Raw genomic sequence first — 19,297 nt, 5'->3', positions numbered from 1 at the left:
CGCTGTAACACTTTGTTGTTGTGCATGAGTCAACCTGAAGTCCGGTGTGTTTAAGAAGTTGGGATATAGTTGAGGTGTAAAATTAGAGTTAATCACACAAAAGAGTTGCCATCAGTTACTAATCTTTATTTCTGTTCAGTTTTTACTTCACTGGAATTAGTCAGTAGTGTCCTGTCAACAATTCTCAATATAAGCAGTATTTACAGCTCATGTTTTTTACAATCCACTGCTGGTCAAAACCCTCATTAGTTTTGATAGTTTAGCTTCAGGTGAGAGATTAAATGCTCACACCGAACCGATTATAAAAATGCATGGCCATCAAGCTAAAATCAAGGATGTTCAAAAGCTTATTTCATGACGGCCCAAGAGCCCAACAACCATAAAATACAAACCTACAGTTAATGCAAGTTCTATGAGCAACAATGCCCCCAGTACACAGAACAGTATCCCTTTAAAAATCCTTGCAAGGGAGAAGAGGAGGGCAGCCTGAATTAAACATCTAACTTTACGTCTCTGCATGTTGCTTCCTAAAAACTTCTGTGATTCTTATCTCTACAATTGAACAATAATTTATTCAACAGTAAAATCTCCCTGTGAATCACAACGCTGACTTAGTGACAAGGTCCCATTCGGTCTTAATTTTCATGTGAAGAGTTAAAACAATACACACGAGCCAACGAGGACGTGAATTCAAACTTCTCTGAAGCAAAATACCAAAACTCCAAAATATATCCAGTTGTATATTTTAGATAAGGCACTGCTGGACGTTTTTTTATTTTCTTCTGTCCCATTTTTTTCCCTTATTGGACATCAGTAAGCCCCGGATGAGTTACTGAGCGGAGTCCTTTAAAAGGCGGTCTTGCTGTACATGCTCGATATTTGTTCCTGGAAGACTCTGCGGATGTCTGCACGTCTACTTTTCATGGTGGGGGTGAGAAGGCCATTGGCGATGCTGAACGTCTCGGGATGCAAGTGAAGGTCCCTCACCTGAGTGGACAGAAAGGTAAGACACAACGTCACAACGAAGGTCGTAACTCGGATGTTTATTGCTCACAAATGTTAATTAATGGCAGCAGACTCCTCACTTGTTCAAAGGACTTCAGCCCTGCTTCCTTCCCCACAGCTCTCATGTCCTCTAATACTGCCTTCTTCACATCCTGTTGGAAGATCACAAATCCAGTTGGTTGTTTAGGAATGCACACAGTAATGTAAAGTAGTTAAGAGTTATGAATTTTTTGTTTATAAGACATACAGGATTCTGGCACAGCTCTTCATGTGATCCAACAATCCCTCGATCTTTAGCCCAGTCAACAAACACCTCTTGGTCAGGCACCACTATGCCTATGAGGAAAGACTGGGAACACGAAATACAAGAGAAAATTAGAAATGTACCTCACGTTCCGGCAAATGCTTTGAATCTGACTGAACAGGGATTACACTGTACCTGTAAACTATCTCCGTGCACGAACACCTGCAGCACAGGAACACAACGCATGTAGACGTTTTCTATCTTCTCTGGAGCGATGTACTCTCCCTGGGACAACTTGAAGATGTGCTTCTTCCTGTCAATGATGCGTAGCGTCCCGTTCTGGCAGAGGTAAACACACACATTTGCTCACTAACAGGAGACTAGAAGATGATGCATGTCGCCAACAGACTGATTACTGTGTATAATCTTACAGGGAGCCACTGGCCCACGTCTCCAGTATGCAGCCAGCCGTCACTGTCCAAGGCTTCAGACGTCCTCTCTTCGTCCTTCAGGTAGCCTCTGAACACACTGGGACCTTGAACACAGATCTAATAGTACAAAGCCGTGACAAGTGTCAGCAGGCATCACATTATCTGGCAATATGTACAGTGCGAAACTTCACCCGACTTTCCATCAGCATGTTGGTGACCAGATAACGACTGAATTTTAATTTTTTGTCAAACTTATCCTTTAATGGAACACTACAGGTGAAAACATTTTTTCATGAACTGGTTTATTTTGAGACTTTTGCTTCCATAACGTCTTATTTGAGACTACTAGAAAGAAAATGTCCAAAATAAACATTGAGGTGCTTATTTTAGTTCAGATCTCTGTTATGGAAATAGTTAATAGTTCTGTTAAGCAAGTTAGTAATACTTAAATTGATAGCCTCATTTGCATATTGTAATATATTGAAAAATCAGAAAACGTGCTCACTTATGTTAGTTATCAGCTGGGGAAGTTTCGTGATGATTCACCCTGTAGACCATATTTTGGCTAAAAATATATATGGAATTTTACAATGCACATCGCTAAAGGCTGTTTACTCACAATGATTTTTTTCCCCTTATACTTGGAGCCAGGAATCCAAACTTCAGCAGCACTTACATATAGCAAACTTTCCAGTCTTATTTCGATCTATACAGAGGGTTTGTTCATATATTATAAAATAGCTTGATTTCTTTGACAGTTTTTTTCTGATTTAAGGAGAGAGGAAAACATATCCAAAATTTTGTAAAAACCTTTTGACTCTAGTAAATGAAACAAGAAATGAGAACAAAGCTTTATCCAATGTTGAGGTTTAAGGAAATGTTTGTGAATTAGTGCATATGTCATTAGATGAGGCAAAAAACACGTGTTATTGTAAATAATCAACTGGCGGATTTCATGGTGATATGTTTAAGTTAAATTTGTAACCTATTCACCGGTAGCGTCTCCCCCTTAAAGACTAGCTCACCTCTCCATCTCCGTTCTTAGCGTAGTAGTTCATATCAGGGATGTCTACCAGCTTCACCATGGCACAGGGCAGAGGAGCACCAACATGACCTGATAAAGACACATCACCATAGCAGCTGAGGACAGAACATATGTAATTTAGAGCAGACAGTTAGGAATCAGATAATGTCTTACCTGCGGTCCAGTCTCCTGGCATAGAGAAAGTGCACCCTGCTGTGCACTCCGTCTGCCCATAACCCTCGAAGATCAGACAGCCCAGAGTGGCTCTGAGGAAGGACAGCACCGTGGGGGAGATGGGAGCTGAAGCGGTCAAGACGAACCGCAGGTTACCTCCTAAATTGGCCTGAAACACAAGTGATGCACACGGTATTTGTGTAAAAAAAAAAAGTTCAAATACAATCATGTTGTGGGTAAAAGCGAGATTCCATTTTAGCCGCATGTTCAGCCTCGACCATATTTTCCCATCTGCATTGAGCGCAGCGGGCCAAAATCTCTCAGTTCTTGCTCGTCTGTGTTCTTGCTTCTCCAATACACTCCCACTGGACCAATATGCTCTGGGTGATTTTGGCATTGATTGCTGGAGAAGTGCTACTCTTGTAAAGTTTGGATGCAATTTTATTGACTCTTTGCAGGGCTGCTAGTCTACATGTACGGCTGTATTAAGTGCTGCAAAAATATAAATAGTGACAACTGTAGAGTGCTGGATTAACAGAAAATATGTCATTAAAGGCTGACAACCAATGTGTAGTAAAAGTTTGTTTAGGGATTGATTCATCCTGGAGGTCCTAACTGGAGACCGAGTGTAAACCGTGATGTCAATCAGTGGTTTGTGGACTCCTGTTTTGAACAAGGCCCTTAGGAACAATGCTGGGATTTGAAGCCATTTTGACATAGTGGCCAAATCGTTTAATTACATCATGTGATGCACATGGTACAAAATTATTTTTTCCCAAAAACTTACACTGCAAAAAGGGCCAAAAAAACATATATAAACAATGAATACAAGGTGTTTCTTGCCTGTATGAAGTAAAAACAAAATCAGCCACATGTGAAAATAAGTAAATACTGTCTAAAAAAAGTCTCTATATCTCATTCAAATGTTGCCTTCTAGTGGATTATGTCTTTTATTAAGTGTAATGAGATATTTTGACTAGAAATTAGGCAAATATACTGAGCAAGACTTGTCAAAGACGTGTACACTGTGAGCGAAGCAGCTGTAAATCACTGAATACATTTTTTTGAGTGTCACAAAATGACTCATTTCACAATCAGAATTTAAGATATTTGGTCCGATAACATTTGGAAAGTCTAGAAGAGCCGCGTGATTAAATTGTTTCGGGGCTAAACTGGAAGCGAGCTGCTCAGCCGGGACCCAGGAAGTGGAACCTCTTCGGCTGCATCCGACACTGTTTCCAGATTAGGGGTGGCGTAATATCGCAAATACTCACAATAACCACGATATTAAAAAATTAAATATTGATACTGAGTTAATAATACACATATGATAATATCATCTGAATAATCCAGCGAAGATGTTGATCTGTTTGTGTCTGAGTTCATCCGGTTGCCTTTACAAAAGTAGCTGAGTGCAACTTTTTTTTCTCACAGTTATGGTTAGACTCGCTCCACTTCCAGAGTATTTTGAGGGTGATTTAATCTCCCAAAAAGAGAGACCAAACAAAGTTAAAGATAGATTTGATTGCTAGCATTTTTTTTTTTTTTATTATTATTTTTTCTATAGATCGCGATGATATTCATATCGTGAATTTGTTTGGCCACAGTAATGGTGTTAGCCCTATTTTGGATTTCCCTTATTATATCCAGGGTTTTGAAGCCTTAAGTTTTGCATTATGGTCGCCACCATCTTGGTTTTTTGGAGCCAGAAGTGGCCATATTTGGATGAGTGGGTGGAGCTGGGGAGGATTTTCTGATTGGATCCGACTTGGATGAACATCATGACATATTATAGAAGACTTGAAACTAGTGACTGAGAGCATAAACTTGTGTGGAAACCGAGGTAATAAATAAAGTACGAAGTAGGGTCATTTTCTCTAAAGTTTACACACATGGAGTCGCCTCCTGCTGGGCATTAGAAAGAATGCAGATTTAAAACATTTCCGCATTGGCTTTACTTTTCAGATCAGAAAAATACGACCCTGCTGGAAATAAGCCACTGACCTGAATCCTGTTGAAGACCAGTTTGTCCCACAGACTGTTGTTACGTACGACCCCGCTGCTGAGCTCGGCCTGCTTCCTCCTCACAGCGTAGTGAAGCAAGGCCCGTCGCAACGGAGAGGTCACAGAACCCAGGATCTTTAAAGAAATCAGAGAGTTTTGAATCATAACTGAAAACATATGATTGTAGCCTAGATACAGCAGTAAATAATGAGATCTGAGTTTATTTACTGACCTTGTCATAGATGCGATTGAGTAAACGAGGCACAACAGGAAAGAAGGTAGGTTTGAGAGTTTTAATGTCATCCATGAGTAGAGAAATGTCCCCCTGGTAGAAACCTACTCTGGCCCCGTGGCAGAACATCGAGACCTGTGACAGAGATGGACTTCAATTTAGGGTTTACACACAAACAAACACAAAGAAGGTCTGAGAAGAGGTCCCACTACCTGAATCATCCTCTCAAACATGTGGGCCAGCGGCAGGTAGGAGATCGACACATCCTCCTGTCGGATCACAAACGAACCCTGAGAGGAAACGAGAGATAAAATGAGCAAAGCACAGGGGAGAGATAAAAGTTCAGGCGGCAGCATACGCTAAAGCCTCGCAGGCAATCAAACACGCTGTATGGCTTTTTCAACAGCAGTTAGATAGCAGAATCTTTATACAGGGGCAATTAGTTAAAGTACCTCACAGCGACAGGGGCAATCAAACAGCCAATTAATCATGCCATTAGACACAGCAGGGAGAGGGACAGCTTTGAGATACAGAGACACAAGCAGATGGGAAGTGATGCTAGCTGTGAGGCTGTTCTCAATTAGACAAGGAGGTGGAAGTGTAGACAGACCTCCAGGATCTTAATGACAGAGGAAGTGTTGGAGGCGATGTTTCCGTGGGTGATCATGGCTCCCTTGGGCTTCCCTGGATAAATAAACAAGACATTATTGCAGTGCCCTGCGCAGCAAAGGAAACTAAAGCGGTGCCATAAAGAAAGGGTTGTTAGTGGGCACTGAAGGACACTTCTCTAATGATGTGAGTGAAGGGTAATTATGCAGAGTCGAATGAAATCAGACGGTACCTGTGGTTCCACTGGTGAAGCAAACCACGGCCAGATCCTGAGGCTGGGGCGGCTACAGCAGGCAGCAATAAAATATAAGACAACAGGCTTCCTCCACTCTTAATTTAAGCCACGTTTACAAGTGAGTGTTAATGATATCTTATGGGACAGGAGCAACTATAAAACTGTCATCTGAGCATTTAGAGGGGGATTAGCTATTTACTGTGACCAGTTTGATGCGGTGATGTAGCAGCTGAGAGACGATAAACTCACCACGGGATCTTTGAGGTTCTGCCTTCCCAGCTCCTAAGATGTGGACAAAGAGGAGTTCTGCGTATCAATTTACACATCACCATCGATGACTAAATTAAAGGGGATAATCTTAAAATGGGTCTGCATTACAGGGATTTAGTACTTCCACCCTGCTCACCATGAGCTGCTCCAGTTTCAAAACCTCCACCTCGCAGTCCTTCGCCCTCTCCACAAAGGCATCGCTGAAATCGTTAAAGAGGACCAGGCAGGAGAGCGTCGGAGTCACGCCTTTCTCCTTGTTCTCCAGCATAGATGCTGCCTTCTCCTCGCAGTCACAGATCACCAGAGAGATCTCGGCTTAAAACCCACACAGATGAGACCATCTTCAGTGTCACCGCCACAATAGTACAAGAACTGATGCCTCGAAAGCTTAAGGAAATTAAAATACTATGTACATAAAACATCTACCATATAGAAATGAAGCATGATAATTATTTTTTAAATACACTAAATACTACGTTTATACACCAACATATACAGTTACTGAATAAATAATGTAGTGTGTTTACTACTGACATTGTAAAGGAAAGGTTCACCCCAAAATGAGCTATCAGTAGTTGTAACTCTCAAAGCTCAAAGAAGCTCTGGTACTTTTTCACTGATAATGAAACATTAATTAATGAATCATTTTAAAATCAAAAACAAATTCGAAATCAAACACTAGTTTAAAAAGTTTTGAAATCACATGACTGCACTTTGGGTCCAAATATCTAAGCAGTGGTGGAGAGTAAACAGTGATGGAATGTAACTAGTAATGTACTTAAGTTACCATTTTCAGGTAGTTTTCTGCTACTTTATACATTCACTCCACTACATTTTGGAGGCAAATACACTTTTTACTCCACTACATCCACTAATTACAAGTAACTTTCCAAATTGCATGCACTGCATCAGAGCCAAAGTAGCAGATTTAATCTGCAACTAGATTTAAAAAAAAAAAAAAAAACCTGACCACTGATTCTGATAATCTGATAAATGCTGAATATCTGATCCAATTATCAGCCAAGACAATAATCCATTGGCGGATATAATACAGTACCATTATACATGTAAACACATGTATAATTTACTTTAGTACATTTATCTATATCACAAAGTCTTTTGTGGCTCCAGAGGAAGCTGCATGTAATCTGATCATTTGCCTCCAGTGATCACTCAGTGGCTACGTTGCATTGTGGGTAATGTGCCAGGTTTTGAAAAGCAGTCTGCTAGTCTAGCACTCCTATAATAATAAAAAACAAATTATCAAAATTGATACAGTGGAACCTGGGGCGGCTCTAGCTCAGTGGGTAGAGCAGGTGACCAGTGACCAGAAGGTCGCTGGTTCAAACCCCGGCTCCCCTGGGCGGAACTGAGCTACATGCCGAAGTATCCTTGAGCAAGATACTGAACCCCAAAAACTGCTCCTGGCGCGCAGTTGGCACCTTGTGTGGCAGCCTCTGCCGTCAGAGGGTCCTGCGATGAGCTGGCGACTCATCCAGGGATATACCCTGGCCTCCGCCCTATGTGAACTGGATTTGGCCCCAGTAACCCGCAACCCGCAATCCCCTGAAAGGGGCGATAAAGCGGCAACATCTCCGCGACCCTCACGGAAAAGCGGTAGATAATGAACTGAACTGAACTGAACCGAACTGATACAGTGGAACCAGAGATTTTTACTTTTTTATTCACGCAGTCTTCTTACTTTTCAAAACCCGTCGCCTACATTACCCACAATGCAATTTAGCCAGTGAGTAACATCACTGGAGGCAATTTATCAGATTACATGCAGCTTCATCTGGAGCCACAAAAGTCTTTTTCACATGTCCCGTAGTACTCTCTAAAACCTGTAAACACAATTAAATGTGTAAAATGGGTGGCATTACCCTTTAAATATTAAACCAGTGGTTCACAACCATCTATGAGATGTTGATGAGTTGTTAGCAGGTCTGGTCAAAGAATCATTTCCCTTTTAGACAAAGGAGGTGAAATTATCAAATAACAAAAGACACCTTGAGCATATTTAACTGATAACTCCTCTATACTTCAGAAAGCAGGACTTCTTCTGTATGCAGTATTTTTACATACACTGCTCAGACAAATACTTCTACTTACGTCCACTGTTGTTTCCAAACATAATGTCCTATATTCTCTTAGATAATCCATTTTATTTATTGTGTCACTGTGTGTTGTTTTTGTCTCCAATCAAGTTTGATTTAATATGAGAGGCTGGCAGACAAGCCAATAATATCAATGATATATTTTGTGGTGAACTATTCCTTTAAATAATGACGACATCTCATCAACAGTGTTTTTATGACTCACCCATGTTGAGGATGTGGACCATGGCCTCCGGCCCCAGTGTGTCGTACAGAGGCACCACCGCCATGGAGTACGTGTAGCAGCCCAGCTCTGAGATGACCCACTGCCACCAGAAGAGGGAGACAAAGCAGCACCGTTACACTCGTTCCCACACACCACAGAGTACCTGCTGAGTTAGGTATCTGAACATCAGGGAGTCTTGATCATCATGGCCATGAATTTTGTGTTTACAAAACTAAATTAAAAATAAAAACCACCACTCAGTATGCAGATTGGTCTGATGGGAGGTTAAGAGCTCTGATGGAGCCGAAAATTATCTTTCACTTTTAGTCAACACAGGAATGACAAAAATGGCTTTGCCTCACGGATATATTAAAAAATGATTTTGGAGCAGACATGCTCTATTATTAACTGCCCTGAAGACCCACATTCACCACAGCAGCCTGCGCTCAATAAAGGTAAACACACGTTCAGGGCAGACAGGCAAAAACAAATCATTTCATTTTCATACGAAGATTAATAGAAAACAATATGATCCTGGGCTCCTCGTGTGGGACGATCATTCATATACATCAGTGCAGATTTGCGTACGAGGATATATTACAGGATAAGTTCGCCCAAAAATGAAAATTCAGTCATTATCTACTTTCCCCTGTGCCAATGGAAAAGTCTCAAGAAGCCCAGAGATCCCAAATTGATTTGAAAAGACATTATTTACACCCTTTTTAGAGCAGAAATCTTCACTGTAGCTGCTAAGCTAAAAGCATTAGCGTGTAACCTGTCTGAAATGGCAGCATGAGCTCAACCACACATCAAGGGTGTAAATAACATCATTTCAAATCACTTTGGGATCTCAGGGCTTCTGGAGACTTTGAATACACCAGATGAGCTGTATGAGCCATTTTGTTTTTTTGTTTTTTTTTGCAGTTGCAGTTACATTCCCATCTACGTCAGCTGCAACGCTGTTAAGCTCCAGAAAATGTTTTGTGGACTACGAAACTTCAGCAGATTTTCCACCAGCATGAGGCTGAGTAGAATATGACCGTTTTAATATTTTTGGGTGAACTTATCCTTTAAGTTCAAGCCACAATTTTGAACAAAATAGCTGAGAATTTTAAAGACTCAAAAATCTTGATAAGAGGTCGGAGCCATCCATGTTTCTCATCAAATCTCATCAATTCTAAAGCTGCCAGGAAACAAACCAGTGTGAGAACAAACATCACATTAAAAAAACAGCAATAAGTTCATACCTCTGGTCTGTTTGGTGCAAAGATCCCAACAAACTGCTGTGGGTTCGGCCGGCAGCCTTTGGCCAGCAGCCCAGAGCCCAGCAGCTGCGCCTTCTCCGCCACCTGAGGAGTTGGAGATGTTCAGTCAACAAACAGCAAAGAGAAACAAAAGATACAGAAGTGCTGAGGATGAAACATTAACACATGTCAGACCTCGGTGTAGGAGATCCACTGGTAGGGCTGCCCCGGCTTTCTGTAGCCAAGACACGGGCAATCACCTGAAGGACACGACAGTTCACACATCATCATCATCATCATCATCAATATTTAGAGTAAGATTTATAGAAAATGCATCACAACTAAGATATAGAACACCATAAAAGGACGTCTGTCATGGAAATTCAATGTTCTCGTCCTGTTAATGTTGTAAGCCCATGTAACCACCAATTTCCAGATGTTCAAGCCATCGTTATCGCATCTAAAAAGCAACTGCAAAACAATAAAGTTTACAAAATTCCTTTGACCATCAATCAATCAATGTATATTGTCACTTGGTTTATTCTACCAGCTGCTCATATTAACCTTGACTGTATGTTTTGATCATGATTGTTTCATTCTCGCCACCAGGAGACGACAAACAAGTATGTCGACTGGGTTTTGGGGGTAGCAGAATACATGGGATTACGTAACTAAGATACACAAAAAGGTAACTGTATTCTGGTAAAGTTACAGAAAAAAATGTAATTAAATTACAAATGCATTCAGTAAAATAGGGGATTACTAACGGGATTACAACAGGTAATTAGTAACTATCAGAATACATTTTTAAGGTCCTGTATCTCAACAGGATTGTTTCATTATTAAATAGATATTAAAAGATGTTTGGTTGACATGAGTGATTGATTATGGAGACCAAACACCAGATGTGTTGATAATTAATTATTTTTTCAACGAGAATTTAAGCAGATTCCTAACCTTGAAAACATTATTCTTAAAAATTAAGCATGTTTCGAACTTTCAAGACATTGTATGAAACAAACATCAATAAATTACATGTTGAGATATTGATTTTGGGATATTGAGCTTTGTCCAGAACTTTAAACTGCTTTTTTATCTTCAGTAACTTTTGTCTATTTGTCTTGATGATATGGAGTATAATAGTCCTTCATAAGACTGAAGGTCATTCATGTTTTTTTCCAACACAAAATAATGTAATCCTTAAAGTTGAAGGATGACAGCCACTTGAAAAGGACTCATTTTTTATCCTTGTCCTTGATACAATAGATAAATCAAATGTAGGGTAAAGTTCAGTGAAATGTGTTGTGAACGTGTCTCCACCTGCGATCCTCAGGCCTCTCTGGAACATGTCGTAGAACGTCCTGGTGTCATCGTAGTAAAACTCCAGCAGTGAGTCATCTTTGAGAAGAGCCGACCGCCTGCAACTGGGATCTCCCTGCAATAAAAACACTGTGTCAAACACCTCGATACACTCCTGTGATGATGACCTTCATACAGGTCTAAATGTACTGATGATGCACTCACATCCACAGCTACAGACTGGGCCTGTAGATCGCAGGGAGGACGCATTGGTCGAGGACGGGTCACCAGCCAGTATGCAGTGAGAGAGGCCAAGGCTCCTAAACCCAGCAGTGAGGAGGAAGACAGAGACAGGGAGGACAGCGAGAAGGAGGACAGGGGCAATGTTGGCAGGAGGCTCCAGATGTCCTCAGATTCAGAGCCTTTGATTCCAGCGCTGGAGCGAAGTGACCGTAACCACTCCTGGAAATGCATCACTGAGAGAGGAGAGTGAAACAGGAGGAAGTTATACGAGTGTATCAACATCATTTAGGATCCACTGACTGTGCTGCAGTGTTAAAAATGAAGCATCTCCTGCAGAGGGCACCACACAGTAACATGTCGCACACTGAGAGGAGTATGTCCTTTTAAATCACCTCTAAACATTACATTTTTAATTAAGTATTTTAATGTGTACTGTGTTTGTGTTTACTTATTTTTCTTCACTTCTTGACTTGACACTGCTAAATGTGCTGTAAGTTTTATTCAGGGTTGCAGTATAATGTGGTATGAGAGTTGATCATTAGGGTTCATTGTAACTGTAACTAATAACTGTAAAACCATATCATGGTGTGAAAATCTCATATTGTTGCAACCCTACTTTTATTGTCACATAATAAGAAAATAAAAAATACACACACAAAGTATAACGTATAGGGAATTTCTTTGGGATCTAAGCTCCAGAACAAGTCAAACAAGTAGGTGAAAGGAATAAAGATGATTCTAACAATAAAATATAAAAGAATAAATAATATAGTCAGTAATTATTTCCAATGTTGAGTGTGTATCTCAGAAAAATTAAACAACATAACAAGTTAACCATAAAACAATATCATCATCATAATATATGCAACTATTTGTCTTTGTTTTGCGTCCATCATCCTTTTTTTAAATCTCATTTTGCTGTAATGCACTTTGGTTATTCCTTGAACAGTACAAGCAGTACTTATATCAACATACTGTATACTTATATCAAGAAGTTAAACTAATATTATATTAAATCAAGGCAAATATATCAGTCAATATTATATATGACCACGGGTTACGCAGTATGTCAACCACTGAGAAGTTTGGTCACACACACAAACAATACTAAACAAATCTAAAAGGATCAATGTCAAGATTGTTCACTATTATCACTATTATCTACTTATTATTATTTAAATCAATACATTTTACATTACACAAAAGAAAATGTCTGTAAAATGTCAAATTAAAGTATAAAACTACCATAACTACTACCCAGAGGGAATAAAAACATCTGGATAACAAAATCCTGCAGATAATCCTGTGTTTGAATTTTTTTTTTTGAATAAAAGGTGTCAAATGTTTGATTGTCAAAATTGTTATTGATTAATTTTCTGTCACTAAACAAATCAATTAATGGACTAATCATCTAGCTCTTCTTTTATCAGAAAAAAATGGAGTCGTAGATTTCTCAACGACCAAGACGCAGCAGTTCAAAGCTTCATAAATAGGAAGAAAGATTCTTAATGGTTTGAACAGATGACATGATGTCAAACTTGCTTTTATGTGAAGTTGTATTTACTCTTTCAATCATTTTACTCTGATCATTGTTCTATCCTTATTATCTGTAACTAAATCCTCTTATGTGATGTCGTCTTTTAGTCTCTTGTTTTAATTTCTTCTTAGACTGAAGTTGTTTCTGTCTGGATTGACTGTTCGACTTTTATTCTGTTAGATTCCCTTCCTGCTTTTGCTTTTTCTGTCGGAGCGCTTTGTAAACGCTGTTTTAAAAAAAGGTGCTATATAAATAAAGTTATTTTAAAAATTATTATTATTGAAGAGGGATTGAGAGAGTTATTAAATTGTAAATGCGTTATTCCAGGATTTTATCATTATATTTATCATTTATCTGATCATGTTCCCACAGGATCAGTACTGGAAAATCAACAAGAATTATACGATTTAGCATTTCACTCCTCTAACGTAACATAGTGATGGACAGAACCAGAAATAGACTTTTTTTATTAGATACATTCTTAATACTTCAAAACCTGGTGCCTACATTACCCACAGTGCAACTCAAAAGTTTGGTTCCTGGAATTCGGTGTTGCAGTGTCACTGCAGCAGTGCTTGCACATGCACGCTGTAATATTTTACCATATGTAGTATGTAATTGTCGTACGATTGGTTCCACACTGAAGTTTTAGACACACGTACTGTTTCAGTGTACCAAACAGCATGTTGGTAAGGAACTTTGGACGTAGCCTGAGATTTGGCTGACGCTAGTAAAAATACAAAGATAACATCAAGACAGACAGAGAGTGAAAAAAGCCCAGTTATCTCGTTGTTATAACAACAGCTTCTCCGACCTGCTAATTAATCACACAAAGATGTCGATGAAGATGTTGATGCCTTCAGGTACTGAACTTTAGTACGGATTGATATGAATCGGTTGTAACAATGTAATTTAATCGGTACCCTTAAAGGGGCTCTATGTAACAATTTACATGCAATAATCACTTTTTCATTGTCCATATGTGAGCAGATTGTAAAATGACGTGAAAAATTAGACCTTCTCCGTCATTCTCAGTTGTCACTACAAGCCTCTGGCCGATGTGTTTCAGTTGTTTAGTGCTGCTGGACTGTGGATTTCTTTGAGAAGGACTCGGGTCGAATTTCCCGCGACAGTACAAAGGATGTGACTTTATGCACGTTCTGGAGTGTCCCACAGAGCCCCTTTAAAAGTTCAGTACCCAGACGTGTTATGCTACTAGCAGCTGATTTAGCCAACGGCTACAGAGGTCCAGTAACCTCACTTTATTAATTCTGCAAATTCCAATTAATTTTTTTCCAGGAAGTGACATCACTCGAGGCAATTTATCAGATTTTCCATAGTTCTCTCTGGAGCCAAAAAACCTTTACACAACCTTTCTAACATATGCAGCGGAGCTCCCAAATTCCTGCAAAATGAGTGTAGTTTCCCTTGAAAACATCTCAGTACAGTGAACTCTGTTTATTCATTACAATCCAATGCAACAAAACCTAAAAGAAACCATCATTAAAGCATCATTCCACTTGTGAAACTGTTAAACACCAGCCTGAGGAGTCTGGTTAAAAGGCTGAACCACACGGGGCCACAGGCTTGGCACCACTCAGAGAGAGAAGAAGAGAAGAAAGGGCCTGGGCTGTACGAGGGGGTGAGGGGGTGAGGGGTGGACGGGGGGAGTGGAGAGACACCAGGAAGTAATAATGATTGGCTTAACAGAAACAGGCACCGGGGTTACTCTCAGTCATGTTGTAGCACCCTTTCATTCAACAGGGAGAGAGTGGAGAGAGAGTCGGGGTGCGTACAGTAGCGAGGGCCTGGTGGTGAGATAGGGTGAGGGGGAGGACCACCCTCATGACTTCTCTGCCAGAGACTTTATATCAAAACCGAAAGAGAGAGTGAGAACAAACAAACAAACAGCGACGGCGTTCACCGACACCCAAACTGAGAAACTACAAAACCTGCTCTAACGAACCACTTCATCTTCCACCAGGCGAGGAATTCACCTCCCTGAATAAATCTCTGCTTTCCCACATCCACTCCGCCCCCCCACCCCCACCCCCGAACACCCCTCAACCTCTCACCCACTTTCTCCCCCAGTACCCAATAGGAGAGGGGATAAAGAGTGATATCATATCCCTCCCTCCTCTTTAACCGGGCCGCTCCTGCTCTGCTTCCCTTCCCTTCATGGGCAAAAGCAGTGCCACACTCGTCATCAGAGGATCTACTTTAAGCATCCATTTATCTGAATTTGGCTCAGTTGCCATTTTCCACCTGCTAGGGCAACAAATCAGCTGGTGATCCCCTCAAGTCTTTTTCAATAGGTAAATAATTGGATAACAGAGGGGTGAATGAAATGTGACACATCAAAAATAAATGACAGTTGGCTGCAAAGAAGAGAGCTTCCTGTTGCCTCTCTGTCCCCGTCGCTCCCTCCTCTCTCACTCCCATTCATAAAGGGCATTGTCGAGGCCCAGACAGGGACCATTGTGCTCCCAGCTTTTACTCCCTGGAAGACACGCCACAAAAGAAATGGCACAAACATGTGAAAATAAAATGCACCTCCGCAGCCTCTGCTGAAGGTGGAAAACCTGAATGTTTTGGCAGTTCGTACCTGAATTTACATTCAGCAGGGCGCGCACACACACACACACACACACACACACACCAACGTCATGTTTGAACAATAATAGCCGATTGAAAGTATTTCTGGGATAAATGATGTCTGATCCTGCAAACGCAGTTATGCAAAAATGGAAATAAACTGGAAAAAACAAAACAGAGTAAAACAGTTCACAGGGAGACGGCAGGTAGCCGGAGGCGGTCTGCATGTCTGTGCACATTTACTGCCGCTGACAAGCAGAGACAGAGCTGATAGCACAGAAGATATTCAGAGCTACAGTGTGCTGTGAGACAAAAACAAGAGAGAGAGACAGAACGTGGAACTTACAACAGAAACCAAAAACTGGTTTCAGGAAAGAATCTGGCAAGAAGTCAATGATAACTTGAACTTTAATGAATCTCAATGAGCCTCATATGAAAGGTGAAAAACGAGCCATATTAAAAAAAAGTGTTTACAATTTAATATTAAAAGTAATTGGAAAAATGTCCTCGTCTCAGGTCGAATCAGGTCTTCAATAAGAAGAGAGGGAGACATTTATTCAGGGTTGTGGGGTTTTTCATCAGAAGCTTTTGGTGCGATTAGAAGTGTCAGTTGTCAGCGCGGTAAGGTGAAGCCTTCTCGTGAGAATAAAAAGGGTCCGGGTCAGAGAGGAGAGAGGAGGCGAGGAGTTCATTTCTTGCTCCTTTTCAAACAGCCGGATTCTGTTCAAGTTGGAAATTACTTCACAGGCATTCAAGTCGAGCCTGAGAGCATGAAAAATCAGTCAAGGATGCTTTCAATAAATGCTTCAAGAAGAATATGCTTTCAGTGAAAGAGTGGTGTTTCTAGTCATTTTCTAGTCATGCTTTTTCCTTTCATTCAGTGTGTTATAAAGGTTCTTGTGCATGTAAAAGGTCTTGAGAGTTGAAAAGCCCAAAGTTCACGCCAACGGAAGCTCCTCTCTCCCACAGAAAACACTGCTCCTGGAACGCCTCACCCGTAGTCCCGCCTTTAATTCCGTGACATCACACTACATCACCATGTCACATACGTTTTCACATATAATTTATGCCTATATTCACAGTAGAAGTGAAGCTAACTGGAAGCTGAAACCATGATAGAGCTGACCGGTGACACGGTGAGCGGTGCTGGCTCGGGCATGACTGCACTGACCAATCAGAGCAGACTGGGTATTCTTAAAGAGACAGGAGCTAAAACAGAGCATTTCAGACAGAGGGGGAATACAAAGCTGCAGCACTGGACAGTATGAGAAAACTGGTGTGTTTTTTGAGCATTAAAGCATGTAAAACTATTCTAGTAGTCACTCAAAAGGAAATTGTGAACCTGAAAATGATCAGAATATGTCTCCTTTAAATGAGGAGAGCTGTTGCTGTAGGGAGACACTCTTCAGAGGTAATGTTAATAAATGCAAAAAGGTTTTTCATCAGAAGCTTTTGGTACGAAAAGAAGTGAAGTGTCGGTTGTCATGAATTAATCACCAACAACACGGTCAGGTGAAGCCTTCTCGTGTGCATAAAAAGTTTCCAGTTCAGAGAGCAGAGAGGAGGGGAAGAATTCATTTCTCGCTCCTTTTACAAAACAGCCACACAACTGTAAATTATTTTTCCGGCCTTTTAGTCGAGCCTGAGAGCATGAAAAATCAGTCAAGGATGCTTTCAACAAATGAGTCCACGTGACCTTAATAATATTCTTTCAGTAACAGAGTGTTGTTTCAAGCTATTTTCCTGCAAAATTGAACTCAAAGATAGATTTGGTCTACTAGTAGAGCTTGAATTAAGCAATTTTCTTCACTCAAAGCAAAATTTCTGCACCGAATAAGTCCCTGAATTACATAAAGAGTGATAAGAGGCTCTGTACAGTAGCCTCCAGAGCTTCTGTAGTGATGAGAGCAATGCTGGGGAATGCTTCCCCCCCGACCCAGAAAACTACAGGAGGTGACACGGGGAAGGAGGGGGAGGAGGTTTATATGGGAGAGAGTGAGAGGCGACAGCATTTTGTGCCCACACCACCACCACCAGTAGCAGCAGCAGCAATGAACCCTGCACACTTTCCATGTGCCCGGAGAAGTGAATGGTCCGATGGAGAGGAGATGTGGAGAGAGTTACGGGGAGGGGGGGACACGTGAGGCTGGACTGGGTCAGAGAGAGAAAGAATGAAACGCATGGGTGTTTTCCGGCTGTGATTCCCAAATGAAGCGTGAAGAACACAGACACACAACTCGGTCACAATGAAGTGTTTCTTGTTGAGGAGGAAGAAGGTGAAGAATACATGAGAAACACTCTCACTTTCCCCAAGATGGGCCACGAGTCTCCTGTCCTGTGGCCTCAGATTCACATGAAACCAGTCACGATCCTGACAGACAATGAAACATTTGTGCGACCCAAAGTTTCATGTAACTAAGCAGCACCAGGTTCAAACATCACTATGCAAGGGTGATCTGCCACGTTTGGGTTTCCTGGCACCACACCTCGTGGATCACTCTTGAATCAGTGAGAGCCAGCCAAATCTCAGCTGGCTGCCACACTCTGTAACCTCCAACTGTCAAACACTCCACCTGGCCTGTGTGGACAACTTCTAACATGTTGCATGAAATAACCAGACATGCAGGTGAAGGAAGTTACAACACAGAGACACACAGTTAAAATGAGGACACAGGCAGGAGTAAGATCTGACAAAAGAATGTAAGAGCAGCTACAGTACAGGGCTGAAACACTCTCCAGCTATAATTATCCCCAGCTTGGATCAGGGAAACAGAATACCACAGGGCAGCCACACATGTGTGCGCCCCTTTAGAGAATTTGGAAGCACACTGCAAAAAATATCTATAAAATGTAAAGGCACATTGCAAACACTGCCAGAGGGAGAGCACCATGCACACAAAGGTCTCACACAGAGGAGGCAGTGTTGTTGAGAATCACGTCAATAAATGCAGCTTTCCTCAGGACTGTGTCGCTGTACCTCTTACTACATCATCACAGGCGAAGTTTAATTCTTTAAAACTTTCATGCAGCAGTTTGTTAACAGGTTGATTCATCCTCACTCGGATCCAAACACCACAACACACTCTCAGCTCGGCAGCCTGGAGACTAGGCGCGCAGCAGCAGCAGCAGCCAAACTTTTCTTAAATCTAGATCCTTCATGGTTTAGTTTGGTTTCCTGGAAGCTGATTAAACTGCTGAAAACACGACAAACATACAGAGGAGAAGAAGAAAGAAGGAGCAGACGGGTCTCACCTCTCGCAAGGCTCCTGTGTCTCTCCTCAGATTTGGCTCCAAAGTTACTTGAGCAGCAGATCCATCTAAAGCTGACCAACCGTCGAGTTGCAGACTGTGTGCTTTTATTTCCGGTCACAACCCTTCAAAATAAAACCTGGACTGGCGGACGCATTGTGTGCTCAAGTTTCAGATAGGCTATTAAAGGGTAACTCCACTCATTTTACACATTTATGTGTTTACAGGTATTGGGGACTACTAATGCACATGTGAAAAAAGTAGTATACAGCCTTTTGTGGCTTTAGAGGAAGCTGCATGTAATCTGATAAATTACCTCCAGTGACTCTTAACACAATGTCAAAATTAACAAATAAAATAAATAGATAAATAAACACTAAAATACTTGTACCATATTTCCTTTTACCACCACCACCATCTTTTGTTATTTGTTCTTTTATCGTTATAATTATTGTATGTACATACATATGCATACGTAATGAAATACAATGTGATATATGTTTTATATATTATCTATTTTATTCTATTCACTCACATTATTATTAACACTTTTATCATTGTTGTTAATTTCTTTCTTTCA

General features: G+C 40.9%; 1 protein-coding gene across 1 annotated transcript; it reads right to left on the bottom strand.

Annotated features, from left to right (window-relative positions):
• Positions 1-99: 99 nt before the first annotated feature.
• Positions 100-18,790, bottom strand: acsl2 (acyl-CoA synthetase long chain family member 2). Its single transcript, XM_073467083.1, has 20 exons — positions 18,721-18,790; positions 11,319-11,569; positions 11,115-11,229; positions 9,990-10,054; positions 9,798-9,899; positions 8,551-8,650; positions 6,365-6,543; positions 6,208-6,240; positions 5,956-6,007; positions 5,725-5,798; positions 5,327-5,404; positions 5,115-5,249; positions 4,883-5,017; positions 2,879-3,047; positions 2,706-2,794; positions 1,681-1,797; positions 1,445-1,588; positions 1,253-1,354; positions 1,086-1,157; positions 100-987 (listed from the first exon to the last, which is right to left on the bottom strand). The coding sequence occupies exons 2-20, from the start codon at positions 11,565-11,567 to the stop codon at positions 847-849; spliced, it is 2,151 nt and encodes a 716-aa protein (XP_073323184.1). The 5' UTR covers positions 11,568-11,569; positions 18,721-18,790; the 3' UTR covers positions 100-846.
• Positions 18,791-19,297: the final 507 nt, after the last annotated feature.

This window comes from Pagrus major, chromosome 5, assembly GCF_040436345.1.
Source record: "Pagrus major chromosome 5, Pma_NU_1.0".
NCBI lineage: Eukaryota > Metazoa > Chordata > Actinopteri > Spariformes > Sparidae > Pagrus > Pagrus major.
This window is presented reverse-complemented; position numbering and strand designations above follow the sequence as displayed.